Below are 12,560 nucleotides of genomic sequence, written 5' to 3' on the forward strand. Positions count from 1 at the left end.
TGCAAGCTGCTGACTTTTATCTGGTTTTCTACCTTTTTGAACTGAAGGTTTCAATTACGATATCATTAGTTCCAGCAATTTTTCCCATTATGCATTTTGGTATCTTATTTAGTATATAACTTTTTCTATCTCAGTGTAACATAGGTTTTCTTGTACATTATCTATTTTTAGCTTTCATATGTATTTAATTTTTTGGCATTTATTTCTATATGCTGTATATTGTGTGACCCAACTTAATTTTTCTTCATATAGTAAGTCATTTTCTGTATCCAACACTACCCTTTCACATTGATTTTGGAGGCTATAGCTATCCCAATTCTAAGTGTGGACTTCAGTTACTAATAATGTATCAATATTGATCCATTAGTTGTGACAAATGTACAGTACTGATATAAGATGTTAATAATAGGGGAAGGGCTTCCCTGGTGGCGCAGTGGTTGAGAGTCCGCCTGCCGATGCAGGGGACACGGGTTCGTGCCCCGGTCCGGGAAGATCCCACATGCCGCGGAGCGGTTGGGCCCGTGAGCCATGGCCGCTGAGCCTGCGCGTCCAGAGCCTGTGCTCCGCAACGGGAGAGGCCACAACAGTGAGAGGCCCGCATACCGCAAAATAATAATAATAATAATAATAGGGGAAACTGGGTGTGCAATATATGGGAACTCCCCATACTATGTTTTATTTGTTAAATGATATTCATTCATTTATTTATTTAAATTAATTCATTCATTTATTATTTTATTTTTGGCTGCGTTGGGTCTTCGTTGCTGTGCGCGGGCTTTCTCTAGTTGCGGCGAGCAGGGGCTACTCTTCATTGCGGTGTGCAGGCTTCTCATTGCAGTGGCTTCTCTTGTTGTGGAGCACAGGCTCTAGGCGCGCAGGCTTCAGTAGTTGTGGCTCGTGGGCTCTAGAGCGCAGGCTCAGTAGTTGTGGCACATGGGCTTAATTGCTCCGTGGCATGTGGGATCTTCCCGGACCAGGGATCTAACCTGTGTCCCCTGCATTGGCAGGCGGGTTCTTAACCACGGAGCCACCAGGGAAGCCCCTCGCCTGCATTTTCTTGACTGATATTGTTCTTGATCCATATGAACAGAACATATCAATTTTTCATGTTGTTTGAAAACAGAAGACCTTGACTTCCTAGTCATGGCATTCAGATCAGCTGAAGAAGTTCAAGAATCACCCTTGTGTTCTTAAGGGCTTTATAATTGAGAGTTCTTTCCTCCTGGGTTCTCATGGATTCACAATGAAAAGAAGAAATGAGAGACAAGCTCGAACCTGAAGTTGGAATACATAAAATGGCCTATTTAATGCTTCTCTCCTAATCTTTCCACAGAGGCCGTGGCAACAAAGTGTAGACGCAGCCGCACCAAATTCACAGAAGAGCAATTGAAAATCCTCGTTGATGCATTCAACAAAAAACCTTACCCGGGTTATGCCATCAAACAAAGACTTGCTTTGGAAGTCAACACTGAAGAGTCTAGGATCCAGGTAAGTTACAAATTCTGTATCTCCAAGACGAGAAATAGAAAGGGAGGGGGGAACCATTCAGTGAGCACATATCATGTGCCAGTGTGACAGGGCTTTTTTTAAAACAACATTTATTATTTATTAATTTGGTTGCACCAGGTCTTAGTTGTGGCACATGGGCTCCTTAGTTGCAGCAGGCGGGCTCCTTAATTGTGGCTCGCGGGTTCCTTAGTTGTAGAATGCGAACACTTAGTTGCAGTATGTGTGCAGGATCTAGTTCCCTGACCAGGGATTGAACCTGGGCCCCTTGCATTGGGAGCGCGGAGTCCTAACCACTGTGCTACCAGGGAAGTCCTGTGAAAAGGGCTTTGAGTAGCATGTCCCACTTGACACTCAGAATGAACTCCCAAGAATGTTGCTCTTAATCTCACTTCATGAATATGGATACTGAGGGTGAAGCTCCCAGGAGTGTGCAAGAAATATGTAGGTACACCTCCAGAAAAGAGGAAGTATGTGGTGTGGTGGCACACTTATTCCAGGGTGTAAATCCAAGTAAGTCATTATAAGCAGTGTGGTCACAGATAGGCAAGTGTCTGGTGACATGGTAAGATTCCAGAGGAACTGTGGGTGATGTGAGGGTTAACCTTCCCCTTTCAATGAAATACAATAGACCAGAGAGTAGTGGACTGGTGTGCCATTGCAGATTTAGGCTGGAGGGGGTTCTTAAATACATAATAATGGCAGCATTTATTTATTAACTTAAAAAATTATTAGAGTAGGTCATGTTGGAACCAGGTCATGAAGATGCTAAATGCCAAGCCTTGATCTAAGTCTTAGTCGAATGTGACAGGGATCAGTAATAGTAATCCTGAGCTTAGGGCTCATAAGAATCCTTCACAACCCCCTTTTTTTTGGCCACGTCGAGGCATATGGGATCTTAGTTCCCCAACCAAGGATTGAACCCTTGCCCCCTGCAGTGGAAGCACAAAGTTCTAACCACTGGACTGCCAGGGAATTCCCAGAATCACTCCCTTTGGAGAAAGGCAGCAATGGGGCTGAGATGACATAAATATGCTTAATTCCCTCATTTTCTTTTCCTCTTGTAGATATGGTTTCAGAATCGAAGAGCTAGGCACAGGTTCCTGAAAAGACCTGAGAAGAACTTAGACTTAAGACAAGACCGAGCTTACCCTGAAGAGAACATTCAAGGTGAATAGCCTGCTCCAGTCCTGCTACCCAGCAGAGCCTCTTGGGTACCCAAGTGCCTTTTTATAGTGAAGCCAACTACTGCTCTGAGTGGGAAGAGAATGTTTTCTCCTTCAGGGCCTCCTGTTCAGGGTCTTTGGTAGCAAAGGGCTCAACATGGCCCCTGGAAATTCTTCCCCACAAGGTCCAGGGACCTTCTGAGGCTTACCTGATTTGCACCGGAGTCCAGCAACTCAGCCAAATATTGCCTCTCCTCTAGAACCTTCTGTCTTGAATAGGCTGGGACAAGGCCCTCCCAAGGAGAGGCAACATGTTCCAAGTTAGATGGTGGGACGTGTTTGGGTTCCTTGTTTGAACATGTAAACTGATCTCAAATGTTCCTCTGCCTTCCATCTTTCACCTCCTCCAGGTGTGAGAGACAGACGATGTCGTACCAGCTATACTTCTTCCCAATTGCAAACTCTTATGAATGCGTTCATGGAAAACCCTTATCCTGGGATTGATTCCAGACAGCAACTTGCTGAAGATATTGGGGTTCCAGAGTCAAGAGTCCAGGTAAGTGATAAGGAATTTGATGTTGGTAGGAACATATATAGTGAGACATCTCGGAATGACTTCTCCAACAGGGATTAATTCTCATAGATATTATAAGCAGGACAGATGGGAAAATGGGATTTCTGGTTTGGATAGGTGCAGCTCTTCCAAAACGATCAATCATTTATCTGTAGAGTGGTATCAATATATGCCTTCTGGAGGGAGGTCAAAGTTCAGTGCTATTAGGTGACTTTTCTAAAGTCTGGTTTTGGGGCTCCTACAATAGACCTGTGTTTATTCTACTTGGAACCTCTGAAAACCAAAAGTAGTAGCTGTGAAACATGAGGGGGGTGTGTGTGTGAGGGGGGGCACAAGCAAGGGGTAGCAATTAATGACATCTTATGGAAAGAAAAATGTCTTCCTTGGGACATCCCTGGCGGTTCAGTGGTTAAATGTCTGCGCTTCCACTGCAGGGGGTGCAGGTTTGATCCCTGGTCGGGGAACTAAGATCCTTCAAGCCATGCGGTGCAGACAAAAAAAAAAAAAAAAAATGTCTTCCTAGAAGATATTACTCTATCCTGCATCATGGAATAAAAATAGGTGTTTTAGGGAGGAAGAAAAGAAGTGGAAAGAGAATTCTAGGCAGAGGAGAGAGTTGCAATATAGGCATGGCACTTTAGGGAAAGACTAATACTTGTAATGAGGGGATCGTGGGGACTTCCAGGATGTGAAACCCATCACTAGACCATAAAGGGACTTGGTACAAGATTCAGAATCTTGAGCTTTATCTTGAGACATGATAGGCTTTCCCAGACATCATATGGAATGTCAATGATTTGGGAATTCGGCCTAAAAGAAGCCACCTCTTCCTCCCCTTTGCCTTATGAGAAGAGCAATGGTGAGGCTCGCATGACATCGTTTTCAATAAATCTCTTTGTTTTACCCACTTAGATTTGGTTTCAAAACCGAAGATCTAGACTCCGTATCCAGAAGAAAAGAGAACCCGAAGAAGGTTCAGCCCAAAGACAAAACCAGGGACAAGATCTCTGAGATGGGAGCGTTCAAGGTACCAGCCTGTGGTTCCCAATTTGGCTCACAAGTGGAGTGTCCTGAGTGCTCAGTCCTTCCACATGGTGTAGTCAACTCCAGCTTCCTCTCAGGAGGTGGACGACGTTTCCACACATGTGCCTCCAGAGAGTCAGGGGCTTCATTGGTCACAGCCCCTGAAGGCTTTTCCCAAGTCTGTGGTCCTGCCAAGGAATTCCACTGCCCACTTTTCAAGCTCTGAACTGGAACCCAGACAACCCATTAGTATGTGAACTTCGTTCACTGATGTTTTCCCAGTGCCTGGCACATAGTAGACGATCCATAAACTTTTGTGGCAGGTATGACGGAGTGAACAGAGGAATGAATCCTCAGGCGTGTTCTGCCGGGGGCCGGCTAATGCATGGCTTTCCCAAGAGGTAGGAGGTTCCATATTTGACTGGAAAGGTGGGAAAGAGCTGACCTCCCTTTCTGTATGTATAAATTGGCTTCTTCGATTTTTCTTTCCCTTTCCTCTTTAGGTTTACAGAATGGCACTCCCTAGTGACTGTTTTATTTCCCTGGAGCCAGAACAAGGTTAACAGAGAGACAAATTCAGTGTATTTGATGTCATCAGCCTGGACTCCAGATCGGTTCTCTTCCTGGCAACATACCCTTCCAAACATACTTTCGCCTTCTTCTTCGTCTTCTGGAAATGGTAAACAGGACTTCAGGACTCAGAGGCAGATGACACAAAGTACCACACAGCCCTAGTGACTGAACCTAGATTTAGAGTTCAACAGATCTCGAGAACAATGAAAGTAAACTTATTAACACCGTTTTTATGGTCATACAAATAAATGACCGATTCAAGTAAAAATCATCAAAACATATGTGGTATTGTGACTTTGATCAACTGTGCTGATGTACTGAAGCCTCCAGAAAAACCCAGAAGGATGGGGTTCAGAGCTTCTGGGTTAGTGAACGCATGGCGGAGAGGAGAGCGATGTACTTGAAGAGGGCATGGAAGCTCGAGCCCCTTCTCACATACCTCGCCCTATGTATCCATCCGGCTGTTGACTCATATCCTTTAATATCTTTTGTAATAAATCTGTAATCTAGTGAGTTTCCTGAGTTCTGTGAGCCACTGTAGCAAATTAATCAGACCCAAGGAGGGGGGTTCGTGGGAAACTCTGATTTATAGCCTGGTGGTCAGAAGTACAGGTAATAACCTGAACTTGAGATTGGCGTCTGAAGTCTCGGAGGAGTTGTAACGGAGCAGGAGCTTATGGTGATTTCCCAGGACAGATCCCCCCACCCCCATATCCTCTGCCTGCTTTTTGTCTGTAGAAAAACTTTAGCTGAAGAATAAATTTAATCAGAGAAATGAGAAAAATGCAGAAATGAAGGAAAACAGTCCAACAAGATGAAATAATAGTTCAGCTATTAAACAAAGTCAGGGATCTTTAGTTCCTTCTCAAGGCTATAGATCATATTCTGAGCCATATCCTTTAAGCTGTTTTGTAGATACTGAAACCCCACCAGAAGCAAGACGTTAACTACACGATGACCAGACTGCAGCCACAACATAAGCTTCTCTATCTTACACAATTCTGAGAACTCACCTCAAGGAAGTGGGAACAAACTGACCCTGGAATTGAAGATTAACTGTACTTAACACAATCAAGATGATGCTGACCAGACCACCACGAGAACAGTTTCAAGATGATTGTCAGAGATGACTGCTGCTCTTCACGCAGCCACCCCCCCAGGCCTGTGCATTCCTGAAATTCCCCTTTAAAATCCCTTGCCCTTGATTAGCAGCGGGGATTTGTTTTTTTGGAACATGAGTCTAGCTTCTCCCCAGGATGGTCGGCTTCCTCAATGAAGCTATCTTTGTTTTCACTCAACACTTGTCTCTGTATTGGATTCTTGAGTGATGAGCAGCAGAACCTGAGTTCAGCAACAGTGTCTTAGGACTGAGCCCCTAATCTGTGGAAGATGATACTATCCCTAAGTAGATAAGAGTCAGAATTGGGTTGAATTGTAGGATACCCAGCCGGTGTCCCCAGCACTGCTTGGTAGTGTCAGGGGAAGCCCCCTCCCACCTCCACACATTGGAATTGGGACCAGAAGCCAAATAGGATGCCCAATATAGTAGCCACAAAAAAACAAAAATCAAAACAATATAGTGGCCACAAGCCACAATGGACTTCTGGGCACTAGAAATGTGCTAATGTGACAGGAACTGAATTTTTAATTCAATTAATTTTTAATTAAAATTTATTTAGCTACATGTGGCTAGTGGCTATCCTATTGATCAGTGCAGATCTGGAAAGCGTTTTAGTAACCATTTCATTCAAGAATACATGAACAGGGCTTCCCTGGTGGCACAGTGGTTGAGAGTCTGCCTGCCAATGTTCGTGTGCCGGTCCGGGAAGATCCCACATGCCGCGAAGCGGCTGGGCCCTTGAGCCATGGCCGCTGAGCCTGCGCGTCCGGAGCCTGTGCTCCGCAACGGGAGAGGCCACAACAGTGAGAGGCCCATGAACCGCAAAAAAAAAAAAAAAAAAAAGATGGTCAAAGATGCTTTTTCTTTTTTACTTTAATATGTGTAGATCTGCCTTATTTCAATGCATTTTTAAAAATTCTTCTCCTAGATACCTCCTCTTCCCCTCCTTTTGTCATAAAATTTTGCAGATTAACATTTCATGCCTTAGTTCCTTTTCCCTCCATTGACTTCAGTCTCATATCCCCCTGCATCTACCAAAATATTCATTTGAAAGTCACCATGTTCGGGATTTCCCTGGTGGTCCAGTGGTAAAGAATGCACTTTGCAATGCAGGGGACACTGGTTCAATCCCTGGTTGGGGAACTAAGAGCCCACACGCCGTGGGCAACTAAGCCTGCGTGCTACAACTACTGAGCCGCGTGAAGCAAACTACAGAGCCCATGCGCCCTGGAGCCCCGTGCGCCACAACTAGAGAGAAGCCCGCATGCCACAACTAAGAGCCAGCACAGTCAAAATATTAATTAATTATTTAAAAAGACACCATTTTCTTTCTCCTGGCTAAGTTGTTCTTGACTTTATCAAACCCAGGGGTCACTTTTTATAACAGATATTTTATACCTCTCCATGTACCATACTGAGAGAAACTCCTATTTAATTTTGCCTTTATAGGGAATTCCCTGGCGGTCCAGTGGTTAGGACTCCGTGCTTTCACTGGTGGGACCCCAGGGACAATCCCTGGTCGGGGAACTAAGATCCTGCAAGCAAAGAAAACAAAACAAAACGAAAACAAACAAACCCAAAAAACTGCCTTTCTAGATGCATAATATTAAAACATCAACATAATGTTCTGACTATTGATGGAAAAATAAAAACAAAGTTGCTTATAATAAAAAAGAACGTGTACTTCACTGTGTAAGTGTTCTGGCATGATTCTGCTTGAGGTCAAACACAAGTAGCTAAATTACCTGCTCAGCTGTAGATTGACCTTGACACAACAACAGATGCAGCGTATGTATTGGCAACTCAGATGACCTGAGTGGCATTGCTTGGAGGTGTTATGATTTTTGAAATGATGTCCCCCACTTGGCAACATCTCAACTAAAGCAGTGTTCCCTCATATCTTGATCATCATATCTCTTAGGAGTTTCAGCATAAATTAAAGCATGGAAAAATGCTCAGTGTTTATATGTAAAATAAGGTTCAGTTTCAGTTACTTATCAACAGGATTTCCACCCATGATATCTACCTGCATGAATGTCCAACAGAACATTCAAAGGTTATGTGTTTGTTCCTTCATTTTCTCTTCACCTTCATCTTTATCCCATCACCTTCTCTGCCTCCACAACTTTTTTGGGGGGAAGTGGGGGCCGTGCTGAGCGGCTTGCAGGATCTTAGTTCCCCGATCAGGGATAGAACCCATGCCCCCTGCAGTGCAAGCGCAGAGTCTTAACCACTGGACCACCAGGGAAGTCCCAACACAACTTTTCTCCATTGATTAGTTCCTCTTCCTTTTGACTGTTTTCCTCCCTCCCCTCTTCCCTCAGCCTTAAGTCTCAGCTCCTCAAGCAACAACAAGAAATTCTCTCTACTCCTCCACTTTCTGAGACCTGGCTGCTCCCACCCCATTCTGCTGTCTTGCGTTTCTCCTTCCCAGGGAAGCATTGCCTCTGTTCTTTCTGTACCCCCTCACCTCCCACGATCCACTGCCATCAGACCTCTACCAACACCTCCCCACTGAAACTGTTCCCAAAACGTCACCAGTGTTCCTCCCTTCGACCAAATCTAAGGGAAGTTTTCAACCCTTAGTTTACTGGATTTCTGCTATATTTTATAGGGCTGACTACTGCTTCTTTCTTAAACTGCTCCTGTCCTTATTCATCTGGTCCTCAGACCTTTCTGGCTGATCCATCTTTTTTTTTTTTAATTGGGGTATAGTTGTTTTACAATGTTGTGTTAGTTTCTACTGTACAACGAAGTGGAGTTCCCTGTACTATACAGCAGGTTCTTGTTAGTTATCTATTTTATACATATTAGTGTGTATATGTCAATCCCAATCTCCCAATTCATCCCACCCTCCATCTGTTCCATCTTGATTATTTCAAGCATGTCTCTTCCTCTCTGTAAGCACTGTGAATCCCTGGGGCTTCATCTTTGCAATAGTCTGATTTCCTCTCTGCAGGCTCTCCCGGAGAGAGTTTATCCATTCCCTTCTTTTCCTAACTACTGCTTTTTGTAGATAGATAGATAGATAGTTACAGATAGATCTCTCTCTCTCTCTCTTTTTACTAGAATGATTTCGAGCAACACAGGATTTGCTCCCTCTTAATATATTGGGGAAACTTTCTATAGCAACAAATATTTCTATCCCTTATCCTTAGTTGTGGATACACATCATTCCCTTGTGCTTTGTACAAAAAGAACTTATTGAGTCAGTTTCTTAAAGATGGATAAACTGTTTCTGATGTTTTTACCCATGAGAAACAGTGCTGTGTTATGTGTGTTAATGTATGTTGCATACTCTCTAACATATAAATTGCTACAAGTGTAACTTGACCGGTAAGAGTAGGCTTTACTGGAAGATTCTCAAGGGATATTGCCAAGTTGCCCTCAAAAACAGATGATAACACATTACAGCCCACCACCTCTGTTTTCACCAGAACAGTTTCAGGAAGCCCTGAAAAGGTCCTCCAGCATCTTTACTCTTCCTGTTTACGATGATAAAGTGTGTATGGTGTGAATACTTTCATTTTTTTTACTCCTAGTGAATGCAAACTTTCTTTAATGCTTATCTACCCCTCCCCTCCCTTTTTTGTGGGGAGGGGTGTACTGCACAGCTTCTGGGAACTTATTTCCCCAACCAGGGATTGAACCTGGGCCCATGGCAGTGACAGCGCTGAGTCTTAACCACTTAACAAGCCAAGGAATTCCTTCCCCTCCCTTTTTTGCTTCTTTTGTGAACTGTGTTTATATCCATTGTCAACCCTTCCATTGGAGTACTTAGGGTTTTTTGGGGTTTTTAATGAGCACTCTTTCAGTGTGACTATTTGGAGATGAGGCCTTTATGGAGGGAATTAAGGTTAAATGAGATTATAAGGGTGGGGCTCTGATAGGATTAATTACCCTATAAGAGACAGCAGAGGCCCTCTCACTCTCCCCCTCCCTTTTTCTCTGTTTCTCTCGCTCTCTTTTGCTATTATCTTGTATTTATTGCACCTGCTGCAGTGTTCCATTGAAAATGACGTACCTTTTAAAATGTGTTTTTGATACAAGTAGATATTATCATACTAAGTGAAGTAAGTCAGAAAGAGAAAGATAAATACCGCATGATATCACTCATATGTGGAATCTAAAATATGACACAAATGAACCTATCTATGAAACAGAATCACTGACATAGAAAACAGACTGGTGGTTGCCAAGGGGGAGGGGTTGGGGGAGGGATGGAGTGGGAGTATGGGATGAGCAGATGCAAGCTATTATACATAGGATGGATAAACAACAAGGTCCTACTGTGTAGCACAGGGAATTATATTCAATATCCAGTGATAAACAATAATGGAAAAGAATATAAAAAAAGAATGTATATCTATGTATAGCTGAATCACTTCACTGAACAGCAGAAATTAACACATTGTAAATCAACTATACATCAATAAAAAAATAAAATGCGTTTGTAAAGTGCACCTATTTAAAGAAAAACTGTTAGGCAGAATCGGATGACATGGAAAACTGTGGTGATGGTGTTGAAGTGTCTAACTTGTGGGGCTTCATGATTTAACGGGGCGGGGCGGGGCGGGGCGGGGCGGGGCGGGGGCCCAAACAAGAGTGTAAATTTCTTGTTGGAGACAAAACTAAAAGATCACTTTATTACTGGTCTTCTATCACCACCTAGTGGTAACACATAGCAACTGCCACAGAAATTCACAGACCCAGGCTCACACATGTAGACAAATAAAATAAAATACAATGAAATAAAATAAATCGAAGGAGGCATTTGTGTGCTCAGGAATGCTGAGTTATTGCTCTCTCACAAACTGCATGCACATTAAAGGCTTAGCAAAATGCAAACGTCCCACTGGGCTCTTAACTAGCCCCATATGTTGATGATTTAAATACTTCCCTGCACAATGAAAGAAACTTTTATTTTAAAAAAAGAAGAAAAGGAAAGAAATCCTGATTGTTTAGAGTAGGGACTTCTCAAGGTAAGGTTCCCAGACTTCCTGAACCAGGATCTCTAGTTTTGGGGCTCAGCCCTGTGTTTATTCTCCCCACCCTGTGGGATCCACTGATTTAGAGCAGTGGTCCTCAACCAGGGGCGATTCTGCCTCCTAGTGGACATTTGGGGATGTCTGGAGACATTTCGGTTGTCACAAGAGGCATGAGTTGGGGGCCGGAGGCCAGGACACAGGACGTCCTCCTGGGACAAAGAATCATCTGACTCCAAATGTCAATAGTGCCAGGTTGAGAAAGCCCACCGATAGTACGGAATTTCCTCCATGCCCCAGCCACTGCCCCACCCTACTTTCTTACCTCTGCCAACTTTACTTATCCACCTGATGTTCATCCGTGTGCTCGACCCTGATAGGCAAGGAAGATATTCAAAATGTATAACCACTGTGTGAGCATTAACCCACCCTCGTGGGGCCCTGACTGTACGAGCCCCTGCTTCTCCGTTCATCAGTCCTGCCTGCGGGTATTTGCCTTTTTAACCTTTGCTTAATCGTAAGTATGTTTCAGATTTATAATTTAGAAGAACCAGGGGGATTCCCTTTTGGTGCAGTGGTTGAGAATCCTCCTGCCAATGCAGGGGACACGGGTTTGAGCCCTGATCTGGGAAGATCCCACTTGCCACGGAGCAACTAAGCCCGTGCGCCACAACTACTGAGCCTGCGCTCTAGAGCCCGCGAGCCACAACTACTGAAGCCCGCGTGCCTAGAGCCCATGCTCCGCAACAAGAGAAGCCACTGCAATGAAAAGCCTGCGCACCGCAATGAAGACCCAACGCAGCCATAAATAAATAAAGTTTAAAAAAATAACATAAAAGAACCAGGGGCACAGCATAACCACAGTTGAGGGGAACACATGTACATGATGGGGAGGAAGCCAAGACGGTGAGAAATGTTCTCATATTGAGGTATGGGGAAGTCATTCTGGCTTACACATGATTTAATTTACCACCAGCCATTTTCAAAACAATATCTACTGATAGCTGCCAGCTGCAACCTTATCGTCTCAAGGTCTCCCCTGGTAACTAGGCAACCATTTCAGACCCCAGCCAATCCTTGTTTCACAAGCACACATTTTTCTTGCCAGATCCGATGATAATTCTGGACAAACAACCTGTAACATTGTGGGTTTTGCCTTTATAAGGCCCCCCCATTTTGTAGTCCAGTGGAATACAAGTCAAGTGCTTCCTGAATTTGTATCTCCTGGGCTATAGTCTTCAGTTTGGCTCAAATAAAACTCTTTTCTATTCCTACTATAGACTGTGTGTGTGTGTGTGTGTGTGTGTGGCCTGCGGGCATGCGGGATCTTAATTTCCCGAGCAGGGATCGAACCCGTGGCCCCTGCAGTGGAAGCCCGGAGTCCTAACCACTGGACCGCCAGGAAAGTCCCTTCAGTTCTTTTCTGTTTGTTTGTTCCCTGGACAATGGTAACATCCACACCTGTGCACACTCAGCATCGCCCCTTAATGAGACTGGAGAAGATGCCTCTGTTTTCCTTACCTGTTAAATGCCAGTAATGATGGTAACCTCCTGCTAGAAAACAAAAGTGAGCAAGATGACTTACAATTGTGATCAATGCTCTGAAGGCTAGA

General features: G+C 44.1%; 1 protein-coding gene across 1 annotated transcript; it reads left to right on the plus strand.

Moving 5' to 3' along the window:
• Positions 1-1,326: 1,326 nt before the first annotated feature.
• DUXA (double homeobox A) lies at positions 1,327-4,257 on the plus strand (the record flags this gene model as incomplete). The annotated part of the gene is made up of 4 exons (XM_069540225.1): positions 1,327-1,488; positions 2,574-2,676; positions 3,083-3,228; positions 4,159-4,257. Coding segments are annotated over 4 exons (510 nt in total), but the record flags the coding sequence as incomplete, so codon positions are not given.
• Positions 4,258-12,560: the final 8,303 nt, after the last annotated feature.

Source organism: Delphinus delphis, chromosome 20, assembly GCF_949987515.2.
Source record: "Delphinus delphis chromosome 20, mDelDel1.2, whole genome shotgun sequence".
Classification (NCBI taxonomy): domain Eukaryota; kingdom Metazoa; phylum Chordata; class Mammalia; order Artiodactyla; family Delphinidae; genus Delphinus; species Delphinus delphis.